The sequence below is a fragment of the Hyperoodon ampullatus genome, assembly GCF_949752795.1.
Source record: "Hyperoodon ampullatus genome assembly, chromosome: 2".
NCBI classification, from domain to species: Eukaryota; Metazoa; Chordata; class Mammalia; order Artiodactyla; family Ziphiidae; genus Hyperoodon; species Hyperoodon ampullatus.
Window position 1 is genome coordinate 76766778 of NC_136915.1, and position 18670 is coordinate 76785447.

Genomic DNA, 18670 nt, shown 5'->3' on the forward strand with positions numbered 1-18670 from the left:
GATCATTCCATTCACTATCTTTCCACAGTTTTCTTGAACTCCTCTTTTGAACTCAATAGCATCTGTTGGATAATATTATAATTCCCTATGGAGTAAGAAACCAGAAATTATCTATAAACTTCCATGGACAATTTTACAGTTCATTATGGAGTAGGAAAGTAGATAATACCTATACATTGTCAAGATAAAGTTAAGGGACTTCTGTGGTGGCACAGTGGATAAGAGTCCACCTGCCAATGCAGGGGACATGGGTTCGAGCCCTGCTCCAGGAAGATCCCACATGCCGCGGAGCAACTAAGCCCATGCGCCACAACTACTGAGCCTGCGCTCTAGAGCCTGCAAGCCACAACTACTGAGCCTGTGTGCCAAAACTACTGAAGCCCGTGTGCTCTAGGTCCTGTGTGCTGCAAGTACTGAGCCCGCATGCTGCAACTACTGAAGTCCACGAACCTAGAGCCCATGCTCCGCAACAAGAGAGAAGCCACTGCAATGAGAGACCACCTGCACCGCAACCAAGAGTAGCCCCCACTCACTGCAACTAGAGAAAGTCCGCATGAAGCAACGAAAACCCAACACAGCACCCCCCAAGGAAAGATAAAGTTAATATCTATATAAGACCAGCTATATTAATAAATAGAGAGGGTAGCTACTTAAGTGATATATCACAGAGACTCTGTGAAAATGTTTCCTCAGCAATGCCTAAAATCCCACCATTAAAGATTACTTATTCTGTCCTAAACTATACTTAAAATATAATTACTAATGGGTAAGGTAACACTTTAAGCACTGGAAGTAATATAGTAGCATAAATAAATTAATTAGTTCTTTTACTCACAGCATACTTTGGTAGGAGATGGATAAAAAAAATCAAGACATAGAATGGAGAAGACAAGAATAAAGAAGATGAACTTCACCTACTATCAATTTTGAGACAGCCCAATCTGCATATTTAGATTAGATATTTGACACATAAGAGAGATATTTCTGTTGGGATATGTGTAAGAGGGATAAAATGTAAAGAAATAATATACTAACATTCAGAAGTATAATAGAGTGTAATCAAATGAGATGGCATACAAAATACTTAACAAAGTGCTTGAGACTAAAAATTGGTGATGATGATAATGATGATGGTACAGTTTCTGCTGTTATAATTCTTACAAGATTAACTTTAATGTTGAATGTAATTGCAAGAAAACAAAATGTTTGGCTTACTTTTCATTTCTTGACAGTTTTGTAAGTTTATCTTAATATGTTAAAATCTTTAAAGTGAAACCACTCCTATTCAACACAGTTTTGGAAGTCTTAGCCAAGGCAATCAGAGAAGAAAAAGAAATAAAAGAAATACAGATTGCAAAAGAAGAAGTAAAACTGTCACCGTTTGCAGATGACATGATACTATACATAGAAAATCCTAAAGATGCCACCAGAAAATTACTAGAACTAATCAATGAATTTGGTAAGGTTGCAGGATACAAAATTTAAGCACAGAAATCTCTTGCATTCCTATGCACACTAACAATGAAAGATCAGAAAGAGAAATTAAGGAAACAATCCCATTTACCATCGCAACACAAAGATTAAAATACCTCAAAATAAACCTACCTAAGGAGGCAAAAGACCTGTACTCAGAAAATTACACAACACTGATGAAAGAAATCAAAGATAATATAAACAGATGAAAAAATATACCATGTCCTTGGATTGGAAGAATCAATATTGTGAAAATGACTGTACTACCCAAAGCAATCTAGAGATTCAATGCAATCCCTATCAAATTACCAATGGCATTCCTCACAGAATTAGAACAAAAAATTTTATAATTTGTATGGAAACACAAAAGACCCTGATAGCCAAAGCAATCTTGAGAAAGAAAAATGGAGCTGGAGGAATCAGGCTCCCAGACTTCAGACTATACTACAAAGCTACAGTAATCAAGACAGTATGGTACTGGCACAAAAACAGAAATATAGATCAATGGAACAGGATAGAAAGCCCAGAGATAAACCCATGCACATATGGTCACCTAATTTATGACAAAGGAGGTAAGAACATACAGTGGACAAAAGACAGTCTCTTCTATAAGTTGTGCTGAGAAAACTGGGCAGCTACATGTAAAAGAATGAAATTAGAACACTACCTAAGACCATACACAAAAATAAACTCCAAATGGATTAAAGAACTAAATGTAAGACCGGACACTACAAAACACTTAGAGGAAAATGTAGGAAAAACATTCTTTGACGTGAACCACAGCAAGATCTTTTTTGACCCACCTCCTACAGTAATGAAAATAAAACCAAAAATAAACAAATGACCTAATGAAACTTAAAAGCTTTTGCACAGCAAAGGAAACCATAAACAACATGAAAAGACAAGCCTCAGAATGGGAGAAAATATTTGCAACCAAAGTAACAAAGGTTTAATCTCCAAAATATACAAACAGCTCATGGAGGTCAATATCAAAAAAACAAACAACTCAATCAAAAAATGGGCAGAAAACCTAAATAGATATTTAACCAAAGAAGACATACAGATGGCCAAGAGGCACATGAAAAGATGCTCAACATCACTGATTATTAGAGAAATGCAAATCAAAACTACAATGAGGTATCACCTCACACCAGTCAGAATGGCCATCATCAAAAAATCTACAAACAGAGCTTCCCTGGTGGCGCAGTGGTTGAGAGTCTGCCTGCTGATGCAGGGGACACGGGTTCATGCCCCAGTTCGGGAAGATCCCACATGCTGCAGAGCGGCTGGGCCCGTGAGCCATGGCCGCTGAGCCTGTGCGTCCAGAGCCTGTGCTCCACCACGGGAGAGGCCACAACACTGAGAGGCCCGCATACCGCAAAAAAAAAAAAAAAAATCTACAAACAATAAATGCTGGAGAGGGTGTGGAGAAAACGGAACCCTCTTTCACTGTTGGTGGGAATGTAAATTGATACAGCCTCTATGGAGAACAGTATGGAGGTTCCTTAAAAAACTAAAACTAGAGCTACCACATGACCCAGCAATCCAACTACTGGGCCTATACCCTGAAAAAAACCATTAATTCAAAAGGACACATGCACCCCAATGTTCACTGCAGCACTAATTACAATAGCCAGGACATAGAAACAACCTAAATGTTCAATGACAGATGAATGGATAAAGAAGATGTGGTACATGCATACAATGGAATATTACTCAGCCATAAAAAGGAACAAAATTAGGTCATCTGTAGAGATGTGGATGGACCTAGAATCTGTCATACAGAGTGAAGTAAGCCAGAAAGAGAAAAACAAATACTGTATATTAACACATATATGTGGAATCTAGAAAAATGGTATAGATGAACCTATTTGCAGGGCAGTAATAGAGATGTAGACATATAAAATGAACATGTGGACACAGGGGGGAATGGAGAGGGTGGGACAAATTGGGAAATTAGGACTGACATATATACACTACCATGGGTAAAATAGCTAGTGGGAACATGCTATAAAGCACAAGAAGCTCTGCTCGGTGCTCTGTGATGACCTGGATGGGTGGGATTGGGGGTGGGAGGGAGGTCCAGGAGGGAGGGGATACAGGTATACATATAGCTGATTCACTTCATTGTAAAGCAGAAACTAACACAACATTGTAAAGCAATTATACTCCAATAAAAAATAAAATAAGTTTATCACATTTTGGCCATATGTCATGAAAAAATAAATCATGTTCTTCTAAGTAGTGTGAGGTAGAAGACAGACAGCAGAAATATCTAGGTAGTAAGGAAAAGGATCTTGGATTTACATTCAAAGGAGCTGGGCTCAATTCTTTATTTTACCACTTTTAACTATGGGATTCTGAGCAAGTATTTTAACGTCACTGAGCCTCGTTCTCCTCACCCATATAATAGTGCCATTGTCCTATTCTATCTTCAAGAAATATCGCAAAGCTCAAAGAATAAAATGCTTTAAAAGGATATGAATATTCTGGTGAGATTTGTAATCCTTTAGTGTTATAATCAGGATTTTAATTATACACACCAAAATTTTAGAAAAGCTGTTATTAAAGACAATTTTCTTCCTCACAGAGTAGAGAGCAGAGTATAGCACAGAATGTCTTACCCTAATAAATATCTTTGAATTGTAATAAAAAAAACAGCACAAGTGAAAAGCAGGTGGCTAATTAGCTATACTAACACAGCCAGGATAACCCGAGGATGCTTTTTCTGAACTACAGTTTTCTCATTTGTTAAATAATGGGGTATTAGATAATGTCAAAATTTCCTCCCATATCTGAAATTATTATATTATCTTGCAGAATTCACTTTACTTGATTTTTTTTAACACGAAAATATAAGAAACTAGTTTCTGAGCTAACATCTGAAGCAGGCATTTTAAAAACCTCTAAAACATGAGGGTGAATAGTACTATCATTAGTGTTTTAAATTGTTCATGTATTTCCTGTGACATTTTAATTTTAGCACCTTGTCATGGGGATAAAGGTCTCTCCCACTGGTATATTAAATGGATTAGAAGTGTTACATTTCGAGTTATTTTTTAATCTAAATACTCCTTCACATTCTCAGGTATTACTGGATAGGCTGTTAAAGTGGCAAATTTTAAACTCTGTTGAATAAGATGGATTGTGGATAACAAGAACAACAACTACATTTGTAGTCTAACAGGTGAGAAATATGCATATAATTAGATTATACTCCTCTAAACCGTACCTCATAAAACAAGAATCAAATTACCTGTCTTCCCTTAAGACCCCTCTTTCCACGGATCCCAGGAGCACCCTAGAATGTGAAAAAGTCAAAAGTAAATATTTGTTCCCTTCTTTGATTGGGTTGCTTGGTTTTTTGATTTTGAGTTGTATAAGCTATTTATATATTTTGGATATTAACTCCCTGTCAGTCATATTATTTGCAAATATTTTCTCCCATTCAGTAGGTTTTTTTTTTGTTTTGTTGATGGTTTCCTTTGCTGTGCAAAAGTTTTTAAGTTTAATTAGGTCCCGTTTATTTATTTTGGCTTTTATTTCTTTTGCCTTAGGAGACAGATATTAAAAAAACATTTTATTTTTGGATCTGTGATTTATGCCAAAGAGTGTTCTGCTTATGTTCTCTTCTAAGAGTTTTATAGTTTCAGATCTTACTTTTAGGTCTTTAACCCATTTTGAGTTTATTTTTGTATATGGTGTGAGGAAATGTTCTAATGTCTTTCACATGTAGCTGTCTAGTTTTCCCAGCATCCAAAGAAGACATACAGTTGGCTACCAGGCACATGAAAAGATGCTTTACACTGCTAATTATTAGAGAAATGCAAATCAAAACCACATGAGATATCACCTCACACCTGTCAGAATGGCTATCATCAAAAAGAACACAAATAACAAACGTTGGTGAGGATGTGGAGAAAATGGAACCCTCCTACATTGTTGGTGGGAATGTAAATTAGTGCAGCCACTATGGAAAACAGTATTGATGTTCCTCAAAAAACTCAAAATAGAACTACCATATGATTCAGCAACTTCACACCTGGGTAAATATCTGGGAAAAATGAAAACACTAATTCGAAAAGACTCAGGCACCCTGATGTTCATAGTAGCACTATTTACAATAGCCAAGATATGGAAAGCCACACTAGTGTCCATCAACAGACGAATGGATAAATCTATCCATACATGTGTATATTTATATACACACACACATGTATATATGTGCTTGTGTATACACACACACATGCATATACACATACACACAATGGAGTATTACATTCCCATAAAAATGAAATTCTGACATTTGCAGCAATGTGGATGGATCTAGAGAATATTATGCTTAGTGAAGTAAGTCAGAGAAAGACAAATACTGTGTGATAATTCCACTTATACGTGGAATCTAAAAAATGAAACACACAAATGTTTATAGCAAAACAGAAACAGACTCACAGATACAGAAAACAAACTAGTGGTTATCAGTGGGGAGAGGGAATGATTGAGGGGCAAGATAGGGGTATGGGATTAAGAGATACAAATTACTATGTTTAAAATAGATAAGCAACAGGGATATATATTCAACAGCACAGGGAATTATAGCTATTATTTTTTAATAACCTTTAATGGAGTATAATCTATTAAAATAATGAATCAAGATGCTGTATACATAAAATTAATATAATATTGTAAATCAACTATACTTCAAAAAAGTAAGTATTTGGTGAATCAATTAATGAGTTATTTTTTCTCAACCATCAATTTATGAAGTATGCCAAAGAGAAAAATAAGTTATCCTTTAAACTGGTGTGATATTCAGAAAAGCTTCAATGTATTAACTCAAGTGGCCCCTTTTCTTCTTCATAACAAAAATCCTGATTTTATTCAGAAATCCATCCCATCTGTATTTCCAAATGGGATCCTGCCATTCCTCTGGTGATAGTTATTTGTCCAGAGGTGGCATGCAACCAAAGTTGGTACAACCAGACAAACAGGAAGTCTTATTTTCTGTACCCAACAGACAATTACCTCCTCTCTGTCTCCCTGTCCCTCTGGCTGGACAAAAACAAAGGCATATTTAGCCCTTGCACTGGGAATCTTGCAATCATATGAGAAGCCAGCCTTAGGATAAAGCCAGCATTAGTCAAGGCAAAGCAGAGGGAAGGGTAATAATATCACTGTGCTCTGGATCATATTGTGCCTAGATCCCACCTAACCTATGGGTTTTTGGTCATAAGAAGCAGCCATAGGGCATAGTACTTAAGTACTCAGTCTTTGGAGCCAGAATATCTATGTTCAAATCCTGGCTCTGCTCTTATTACCTATATATAGTCTTAGGTAAGTGTGTCTCTCTGTATGCCTCATTTTCTTCATCTATAGTGAGAAAAATAATACTACCTATCTCACTGGGTGTTGTGAGATTAAAGGGGCTAATTCGTATGTAGTATTTGCATAGCACCTTGCATATAGACGTAACCATTCGATAAATCATTTGCTGTTATCATTATCATCATTTATTTTAAATTTCCTAATTTTGAAGCCAGTTTGAAATGGGATCTTCTGTCACTTGCAGTCCAAAGCGTACTAACTGATAAAATCCCTTGAGACTTATAATCACTTTTATAAGCCTTAGGGACTAAGAAATATGTCAGAACCATGTAGCTTGGGATTTTTGTCTATACAGACAAGTTAGCAGATATAAATGGTTGAAGTAATCCATTTACTTTAATTCAACAGTGCTTAATAAATATTCATCTAATATTCTCTATTGAAAAAAGAGTTCAAAGATGAGCAATATGACTCATTTCATGAGGATTTCATGCATCTTTACATAATATAGCCAAGCATTTAAGAAAAATAATTATTTTCTAAAACCTTAGTAGCTTCAGTAAATCTCAGCAGAAAACCTAAGGATAGTGCAGATAGAATTATATAAGAACTTTTTCATGTATACATGCATGTGTGTATTATTGACTTCCAGAAAGAACTTTTTCTTCCCATTTGTTCTCAGGAGTGATTAGAACATTATTTTCTTTGGCTTTTCTCTACTTAAATATTTCATAACATAATAACACCATCCAGTTAGCTATACCATTCATGGTTTTAGTGAGAATTCTGAAGTAGCCTAATAATATTAGGACATGGTACCTATAATAGGTAGAATATCACAAAAGGGTCTTATATTTATGATTTGAGACAATCTTGTTATATTCATATAAACTAGTTGAAATTACTGAGTATGATTATAAGCATTGTGCCTATTGATAGTCAGTGTCACAGGGATCCTTGAATTCAAGATGATGACATTTTGCAAGGACATATAACTTTCGTTTATTTATTACATCAATTACTAGAAATAACTTCATTCCAACAGGTGAGGGAAGGATTGTATCATAAGCAGCACAGTAATTAACAATGTAAACTATATATACTCCTTTGGGTCTATAAGACGCAGTTCAATTCTTTGCATGATAGATTGGAAACATCATCTGTAAGTCTGCTGTATTACATAGTAGTTAAGTGGCTTAGTTGTAGGATCACACTGAAGATATTGTTTGCAAGTGAAAGAAATGACCTGTGCGCTCATCATAGGAATATCTTCACCTCTTCTCACCAAAGACAACTAAACATTTTGATTGTCATTACAGCACATGTAAACTCTGAATGTTTCTTCTCTGTGGAGGCATTCACAAGTAACAACAAGAAAATGTGATTTAATTCACTCACTCAAAAAACTATACATTTGAGGGCCTCCCTGGTGGCGCAGTGGTTGAGAGTCCGCCTGCCGATGCAGGGGATACGGGTTCGTGCCCCGGTCTGGGAGGATCCCATATGCCGCGGAGCGGCTGGGCCCGTGAGCCATGGCTGCTGAGCCTGCGCATCCGGAGCCTGTGCTCCGCAACGGGAGAGGCCACAACAGTGAGAGGCCCGCGTACCACAAAAAAAAAAAAAAAAAAAAAAAAAAAAAAAAAAAAACTATACATTTGAAATATTCATCTAGCAAAGAATGATCTGATTTATTTTCATTTGCAAAAATCAGTTTCCAGATATGAAAAAAATTTTGCCTGAACAGCACTTGTATAATAATAGAGTTAAATGCTAAATTTGGAATACGATTGTTTTCAAACCTGAGAATATGCTAATATTGTTACTTTTTTTAAAATTAATATTGACAGTGTAGATGAAGAAATGCAGCTAGAAATCACTGAACTGCATATGGCACTGAAAACTAAATATGACGAAGTTGGAATGCCAGAACTCTGTATGTATCTTTGTTAATTTTTATAAGTATAACAAACCATTTGGCAAAGATTCTACTTTATTCACAAGTACCTACATTTATGAACAGCTATCTTCCACTATTAAACAAAAAAATATATCTTTTGAAGTTGATTTATTACACATTGCATTGTAAAATACAAACCTTGACAAAAGTTTATACTCAAATTAAAGATCAATTACAAAATAAAATTTTCATAATTATATAATATCAATTTGTGTTTTTTAAAAGTTAAATTTAAAGTTGCCTACCATAAATATTTATATCATCTCACTTACCTAAAACACAATTCAGTAAAATTTAAGAGAGTTTAATTATATTTCTGGTAGGTGACTTTTCTTAAAGCTGGCTTGTTTCACTGCCTGACATCTGGGTTTATGAGCCCTGTTATACTTTATCCTAAGTATATCACGTTAGAAATAATATTTGAAGGAAATAGACTTACTCTTTCTCCTTCAGGTCCCAGTTGTCCTACTTCTCCAGGAGAGCCAATGAAACCCTTAAAGTAAGCAAATAATCTTTGTATTATCTTACTTAAATATTCACCCTGTAAATAATTCTAAATAGAGATACTTAAAATTTATTCCTAGTAATATGAAATTATAAGGCAAACAGTTTGAATAATCTTGTGTCTTTTCTTCTAGAAATTACAGTTCAATCTTTTCATTAAAAAAAGTAGGAAATGTAACTTAAGGCATGGTGGCTAATAAAAATCAACAAGCCCAAATTCTTTTCTACATTGAATATTACAAAGGGCAGAAGACACAGATATACAATTAACTAAATTGTAAGGCAGAATGGAGGTATCCAAGAAAAAGAAGTATGGAGGAGGAAGAGATTCATTCCAATGTGGGAGGAGGTAAAAGCAGTCAGAGGAGGTTTCAAAGGAGAATGGCACTTGAGATAGGCCTGTGGAGTAGATAAAGTCTTGATAAGCAGAGGATAGAGAAAGAACACTCCAACCAGCACTACAGTAAGCAGAGACAAGATAGAGAGGACTCCAGGAGCGTTTGTAAATGGTTAACTGACAGTTTCTTATGTGTAAGATGCTTTGGAGAGAAGCAGACCCATTGGGCCCTCAGGAAGATTCCAATAGGTCTGAGAAACAAGGAGTAAAATAACAATGCAAGCTACTTTATACTACCATACTTTAGTTAGATCTCACCTGTGGCAAATAATAACCTGTTTCATCAATTTAATAAATAAAGTGTATAGTGGTTTAGAGAATAGATTAAGGAGAGCCTTAAATTTCAGACTAAGAATTTTAGACTTTATAGTTTAGGTAAGAAGCTACTGGACTTTGGGGGAGTGTGGTAGTGCCCTGATGTTAAGCTGTTTTTCTAAAATATTAATCTGTGGACAGGATACAGAATACACCCAAGACAGGAAACACTGAATGTAGGAAAATGTGTTAGAATGCTGTTTCAATGGTCCAAATTTGAAGGAATATGAGTCTGGGTCACTCATTCACAAAACATCATTTTAGTGCCCACTGTGTGACAAGAATGGGAATTACAAAAATGAATATGAAAATCAGTGCCCTCAAGAAGTTCATAGTTTATTAGGAAAAAGAGTCATACAAATAATTGTAATATCATAAGATAATTGTGACATGATTATGTAATGTGATAAATAGAAGATATAGAAGCTTTGAAGGCAGAATGACCAACTTTGCCTAGAGGGAAGATTTAGGAAAGTTTTACAGAGGAGGCAACATTTAAGCTGAGTCTTGAAGGAAAGGAAAGGCATTTTATGCAGGGCTAACAATGTGTCATCAATCAATCAATCAAAATAAAATGACATGGCATTTTCATAGAATTGCAAATAGTTCTGTGCGATTGGTAGGCAAGAGCAGGGGTTGGAAAGGCAACAGTGGTTACATCATGAAAAGTCTTTTATGTGATGATGGAAAGTTTGGGACTTATACAGAGTCATCAAAAAAATTTAGACAGAGTTTTGATATAATCAAATGTGCGGTTTATAGAATTCATTTGGATTACAGTGGTTCAACTGGTCTTTGTATCTCTCTCTAGGATTGAGGCAAAGATGATTCTAAGGTTTACACTGGACTGATAAGCAAATGGTAATCACTGATAGAAATATGGAAAACAAATAGGAAAGCTAATAGTTTAGTAGAAAGAGGATGAGTTCTGTTAGTCATTTTGAGATTGTGGTGATGAGGAGGATTCAAATTTAATTATCTTGGCAAGGAAGTGGAGATGTGGGACTCATAGAAAGAGCTCATAGAGTGATATAAGATTTGAAGGGCAGATGGGTCAGAAGACTTAAGGGTAGAATAGAGCTCTTAGGAGGAAACAAAGAGAAATTTCCCTGAACGACTGAGAGGTTGAAATGGATGGAGATGGGAGAAGAAAAATACAGAATACATGACTTTTCCCCATTATATTTTCACTTAATGCAAGGGTGGAGACAGCATGGGATAGTAAAACAGTACAGAGCTGAAAGTGAGAAAACGCTGGTTTGAGTTCTGCTATGACGTTGTCAAACCGTGTCGGTTCCATAGCTTACTGTTTTTTCATCTGTAAGATGGAGACAATACATGTGTTCTGCTACTTCATAGGGTTGATAGCAAAAGAAATATGAAGTATTTGAAAATGTTTAAGAATTTTTTTAAAATTAAGGCATCATTATACTACATACTGTCTAAATACTTTTTGTTTTCCTTATTTCAAAAAAGTATTTAAGATAATATAAGGCAGATGTAGATTCCGGAAAATAACTGGCTATTTAAAATAGAGAATTAAAAAAAATTTTAGTTTACTAATTTTTCCTAGAACCAGTTTTGATTTTAATTTGTGGCACACAACATAACACATCACAGTAATTTTTTTTTTGTTTTACTCCCTTAATGATTAAAAGTGGCTAACAACTTCTTTAACAGTTGGAAGTGCAATGGTATATGCTTGAATGTGATAAGCCTATTTCTTTCTCTGCAGATATTTCTTTACTCCAGATAGTTTTTGTATTATTATCTCAGCCTTGAGTGCAAATTTTTTGCCTCTTCATATTTCTTTCATCATTATTTCTTAGGTCTATATACGTCCACACATAAATAATACTACAAATGCTTAAAGAGCATATTTTCAACATACCAGACATTTTGCTAGGAGCTAGCAAAATAAATGATGTAGATGTAGGAGCTATCAAAGAATGATGTAAAACCTATCACCATAAGACTGCTCTCTATGGCCTTAACAGTAAAAATATCTATTTAATAAGTGTGTTTCTTTCCAGGCTAAACCTGCATTACATTCAAAGTTTCTATGGAAGTGTGAGAATAAGTATTTTGTACACTTCATTCTACTCATACGCAAGCATACTTAACAAAATGATGAAAATGCTTACTTACTCGTACACCTTTAGGTCCTGGATTACCTTCTGGTCCAGCTAAACCCTAGTGTGAAAAAAAGGCATCATCATTATCCTACAGTACTTTTTAAAGAGTTGTAGATAAATAGATTAATAAAAAGGGCATATAAAAGGTCTCATTTTCACAAGTATAAACTTCAGAACTCTGTATACTTAATGAAGACTATATATATTCAAGGAATTTTAGAATTTCAGAACCAAAAGTTATATAATCTATACACGAATATATTTTAGATATCTAAATAAAGCAGATTAACACATTGTCAGTAACAAAAATTATTTTTTAAGCTATTTCTTATTGGAAAACTGTGTTCTTTTAAAGCACTTCTAATTAACTTATCTAAAATACATTTTAGATATATAAAAAGTATATAAAATACAAAAATATATTTTATATAAATGTAGTTTTCTAGTATGCTAAATGAATAATTAATTTCAAGAGTAAGTAATCAGTTCATGAAAGCCTAAGAAAGAAAATTTGTTCTCTTATTAATCTATATGAAGTAGCTAGAGAAAGTTAGAGATTAGAGGGAAATAAATATGAAATGATTAGAATGAATTTTCACAACAGTATACAAAGACTTGAATCCAGTTCAGATGAAAGTATTCAGATAGTGGTATGTGTAGCGCTGCCAACTGTGTCCCAAGTGTTTATAGTTGTATTATTAAAAAATGTTGCTTATCATATAGAGTCTTAACTCATACCATTACTTCGTTTTAGTAAGTGGCAGTACTGTAAAATCAGTAGCAGGGCTGTTTTAACATTTTATTAGCCCACTGGGCATTTTAACTTAGAAGGTTCCACTGTATGTTATTCACAACAAACCTGTTTAAAAATCCTACTCCCATTTTAAGCAAAATTTTCTGCAGTAAAATTTTTGAAGGATTTTTACAATTTTGATATTAGAATTTTTGGAATTATTTTGCTATGAGTAATTCATTATTTCATAAAAGTAAGCCAATTATCATTTGAACATTAACTCTTGAAATCAGAACATACAATGTATTAACCAAGAGGAACATGAAAAGAGAAGTGTAAATATAGTTACCTCACCTGCCTGCCAGGGTAACCACGTGAACCAATATTACCAGTGAATCCTGGAATCCCCTAAAATGAAAAATAATAAAACAATACAACAAAGTCAAAAGAAACCCAAGGAAACAAAATTGGTGCATTCATAATACCCAAGTTTGGAAAGAATATTTTTTCCATATGAAAATACTAAGGGGGGGCTTCCCTGGTGGCGCAGTGGTTGAGAGTCCGCCTGCCGATGCAGGGGATGCGGGTTCCTGCCCTGGTCCGGGAAGATCCCACATGCCGCGGAGCGGCTGGGCCCATGAGCCATGGCCGCTGAGCCTGCGCGTCCGGGGCCTGTGCTCCGCAATGGGAGAGGCCACAGCAGTGAGAGGCCCGCGTACCGAAAAAAAAAAAAAAACGAAGGGTCCTGCACATTGCTTATCTGATTGAAGTCATCTATTTAAAATGAAAATGAGATAAAATTGCTAAATAAAAATAAACACATTAGATTAGGGACCTAAATGAGACATTGATTATTAGTAATGATAAATCTAGGGTGGAAAAATCCAGTGATACATAACTTTTAAAAAACACATTAGAGAAAGAGTTGGTACGTTTTGTAATAACCAGTATGTTTATGGATTGAACTCCTTCTTGTCTCAGTCATCCTGCAACTCTCCTTAACTATCAGAGCATGAGCTCCAGAAGATAAGTAAATGGATATTAAGTGGTAAATATCTGTATCATGACATAGGTCTATCTAAAAATTCACATAGCAACTTTGGATGGGAAATTCATTTTGCACTGACAACTCTGTATGCCTGATTTAAAACAAGGATTGCTCAAGGAAGGCTGATATATGGAGACTCAAAGGCATAAGAAAGGAAACTTGCTGCAGAACTGTGTGGAAAAGTGAGAAGAAATACCTCCACTCTCTGTTACTTTCTCCCATTGATATATGATTCATTCATTCATTCATTCAGTTTATTCAAAGTTTAGGTCTGTTAAATAATTTGTGAACCAAGGAAATACCAGAAGAATATGTGTTGAGCTGTCTTTACTTAACCACAAATGGTGACAGCAGTGATAAATTTCATAGATTCTTTATTATGTAAAATTCATTTCCAGTTTGTTGTTTGGAAAAGAGATAATAAAAGACACTAGCTCTTTTGCCTCTCTGATCTGAAGTATACAGAAGAGTGTTACCTCTGGTTTAACAATAGAAATACTTTGAAATTCCTAAAATTTGGAAAATCTAGAGGAAAAACAGACCAAGAAAAAGGCAAATGGAGCATCATAGTGGAAAGTTTGTGCCCTCCCATTCCATTAGACTTGTAGGCTCCTAATTTGTCCTTTTCTCCACTTTTCTCAGAATCCATCTCTCAGTTTTGTTTTTTCTCATTTCTCCCTGTTGTCTCCCACTTCCTTCCCTTGCTCCAACAATTATCATTTACTTAGCACTTTTTTATGTGTTAATCCTATGCCACCACTTTACATCTACTTTACATCTATGAGATAGATACTATTTTCTCCATTTTACATTTGAAGAAACTAAGATACAGAGAAGTTATGAAACCTGTGCAAGATGGCACAGTGAGTAAGTAGCAGAGCCTAGATGTGAACTCAGACAATCTGACAAAAGTTGTCACATGTGTGTATGCACAAACACACACATATATATACATGTGCACACATACATACATATATACATATACACACAGACACATATACATATATATGGCAAGGAACAACTTAACACAATGTGAATAAACAGTTGCCTTCTGAGAAGTAACCAAAAATTTTCATCTACATGTAGAGAGATTATATCCTATAAATTTCAGAAACCATATTTATGTACTAGATATTACCTTATTAATATTATATATAATACATATTTTATTCCTATAACAGCATTTATTGAGCACCTATCATGTGCCAAAATTCAAGAATTTTATATGTATTATCTTATTTAATCTGCTCAAACCCTATAAGGTAGATACCATTATCCCTATTTTACAGATGTGAAAAATAAGACATGAAGTGTGTGTCACCAGTGGGAAGTCACTCAGCTAGTAAGTAGAAAGCCAGAATTTAAATCAGCAAGTCTAACTCCAGAGACCACCATTCAAGGCTGCCTCCCTAGTATAGTTTTGAAGTGCAAATAAGTTAAAGTAGTACTCTAGGGAAAGCCCTCTAATTATGAGACTTGCCTTCAGTCTATTTACAACTGCTTCCTTTATTCCCCATCCAATTCTAAAACACACAGGCCTATATCCAGACATCCACAAAACCTTATACTTGGGTATGCCAATAGAAAAGACTGAAATAAATTTAAAAGGCTGCTTCTGTTCTGTAGGTTCTGGCTAATGCCAATCACCATCCCTTTCATTAGTTTCCTAGCCAACTTAGGTTAACTGACCTCAATTAAAAAGCAATCTGTTATAAGGCATAAATGAAATCTGATTTTGAATGGATTTTCATAGAGGGTGTTAAGACAACATGTAGAGATATAACACATTCCAGTTGCACAGAGAAATACACAAAAGGACACCACTGGATGACTAAATCCTGCCCTACTGGAATAACAGTAAACAAAGTCAACGGGTAAGCTTTCAGCACTCTTATGTGGCACAAACATATTCTAAGCCAACCACACCCTAAAATCACTTGGACAACCAGAGCAGCTCAAAAGAAACTCAAAACAAAGCACTATACCTCAATTCACTCTGCATTTAAAAAATGGCTCACTTAAATCTGTAGATCAAATGGAGGAATTCAGACACAAAGTTATATCTCTACCCCTGGAAAAATCAGGAATAGTAAACCTGCCCCAATCCCACTTCTCACTCTAAGAATTAAAGCACACGCTCTGAGTCAGTCAGACTTCACTGAGAGTCCCAGCACTGCCAGCATGGGTCCTCCCTATCTCTTAGTTTTTTTCATTAGTAAAATACAATAATAATATCTAGGTCACAGGATTATTGTGTAGAGAAAAGAGAACAATGTGTAAAAATATATTTAAAAGCAGGGGTAACTGCAATAATTCTTAGTGTTGTGGAGTATTAAATGAGTTAACATATGGAAATATTAAATAAATAATTATACTACTTGAAGTTCCAGTTAACAGTAGTACAGTTTGGCAACTAATAAAGACTCTGTAAATGAAAGCTCTTATTACTAAACCTTGCCCAGATGATATAATTACTTTCTTAAGTGTTTGCTGGCCAGTTTATAGATATCTACAAATTTTCCAGAAGGGAATGTCTCCTAGCTAATTAGTTACACTCCTCTTAATGTCCACAGTGTTTCCACAGTGAAAATGCAAAATGATTTTAGTTGTTCCTCACAGTTATCACCAATTTTGTCTTTTTTTCTTCTGGAAATAAATAAAATAGAAAGAACTGATTCCAATAATACATTTTCCAACCTTTAAAACTGATTTCAGACTCTTCTCAAAGACATACCACCCTCAGAACAATGACACGTATACTAACAGAACTAGGTTATAGAACAGTTGCGAGTAAACTGGGTAGTACTGACAAATGGTCAATTTTTCACTTACTTGTGATGTGTCAGGTTTTCTTCATTGAAATCTACACAGAATTTCTACCAAAGCAGTATTCTAGGGATTTTTTTTCTTCCCCGGGAACTAATCCCTCCTGCCCTTCTGATTTTTTTTCCCATAAATGCTCAAATGTTTTTCAGCACTCATTTGATCTTCAGGAAACTGAGATTTTACTTGCTACAGATACGTATATCACTTGCCATGTCTAGTAATTAGCAATCTTGAAAAATTGTGCCTCAGGGACTGAATAGAGTGTATTGTCCCTCTTACATGAATAAAAGAGAAAACTGGCTTTATTTCTTCATTAGCTCTCCCTCAGGGATAATCCATCACTTTTCTTTCTGGAGCTCCCTTTAGGGTTTCCTGAGGCTCTTTGCTAAATCTCCAATAACGATTTGTCACCTTAGTTAGTATCTAATCTCCTACCCTTTTCACTGATTTATTCATACTGACCTAGTATATATTCTATTGAAAACAAGAGATATGACTTTATTTCTTCCTATGACATAATGATACATTATTTTATGGTGGGAGAGAGAAGGAATAACATGATCAAAAACTAAATAGTTCCCAAACTATTTTGACTTTTACATATATGTGTATGTGTAGAATGGACAACAAACAGCAGATGTGCCATTCTAATTTGGATTGTTATTAAAATTTATTTGCGTTCCTTCATGCAAGGGTAGGGAACTAACAGCTGTGGATAGACTCTGGAAAACAGGAAAGCCCCTGAAACATACAAAAAAATCAGTGCATATGAGTGTGTGTGCATGCATGGATAATCCAGGGACAGGGTACACAGCATTTATGAGATTCTCACAGTGGTTTATGAACAACGGAAGTTTAAGACTGCTGTTCTGGAGCATATTAGGCAGACAGTGAAAGTCAGTCTAAGATATGAAAAAAACCCACAAGATTTAATAGATAATAAATTAGAAGTTTTTCCTGTACTAAGCAGAGTAAAAAGCATTAAGAAAAATTGAAAGAGTTACATGGGGGAAAATAATCTCTCAATGGAGTTCTCTACTGTGTGTCTTTTTCACTGGAGAAGATGCAAGTCTTATAAAGGAAGAATACTTACTTGTTCACCTCGGAGTCCTGGGAGCCCTGGATGTCCTTTGAGACCCTGCAAGGGTAAAGGTGAAGACATACTATGAAAAGTAAACCCATTTGAGCCAAATAACTAACCACAGTTGTCTTTCATCCCATCTTTTGGTTTTCCCATTAATACAAATGTAATTCTTACTAATCTATTTCTTATTAAATGTAATCTTTTAAATTTAATAAAAATTTAATTTTTATTAAATAATAAATTCGTATTAGTAATTCTTAATTAATTTGGAGTATAATTTGAATGACTTGTCAACTAAAATGGTTACGTAGTATTGAATTTAAAAACCAGCATCTTTTATAAAAGGCTGGCATCTAGCAATGGATCTGCTAAATTTTGCTTAAGCTTTTTAAAAGTTGGTTTTAGTTCATTAATGCTGAAACAGAATGCCCTCAGGCGAATCTGTTTGTAATTATTGAAAAACTGGCAGTTTCAGGCAGTTTCTCTAATCTAAAACACTGTCATAACATTCTATGAATGAGTGAATAAAAAGAGGTTGCTCACAGGTCCATCAAAAGGGATTTATAAAGCTGTCTAAGAAATCAGTAACAAATGTTATATATCAATCATACCTCAATAAAAAAATTAGTAACAAAAAATTCTCCAAATAAGAACCAAAATCAAATCTTAATTTCTATCATTAACACCCAAAGATATAAAAGAGATAATAACTTTTATCTTCTAGAAAGATATTTTATGAGTGAAAGAAAGGAAGCTAAAAGAAAGGAAAGGAAGAAAGAAATAAAGGACACTTTGGAGCATATTTGTACAGCTCTAATCAACAATCAGTAAATCAACCTGCTGTTTACTAGATTTTGGTGTATATAAAAGAAC

At 34.8% G+C, this 18670-nt stretch overlaps 1 protein-coding gene across 1 annotated transcript in view; it reads right to left on the minus strand.

Annotated features, from left to right (window-relative positions):
* COL24A1 (collagen type XXIV alpha 1 chain) overlaps window positions 1–18670 on the minus strand; it is a gene marked incomplete at both ends in the record, with an annotated part of 398140 nt that overhangs the window by 307364 nt on the left and 72106 nt on the right. Inside the window, 5 exons of the mRNA XM_079698762.1 lie at window positions 4730–4774; window positions 9195–9248; window positions 12120–12164; window positions 13194–13247; window positions 17807–17851. Coding sequence (XP_079554888.1) covers window positions 4730–4774; window positions 9195–9248; window positions 12120–12164; window positions 13194–13247; window positions 17807–17851 — 243 coding nt within the window. The remainder of the gene's footprint in view (window positions 1–4729; window positions 4775–9194; window positions 9249–12119; window positions 12165–13193; window positions 13248–17806; window positions 17852–18670) is intronic.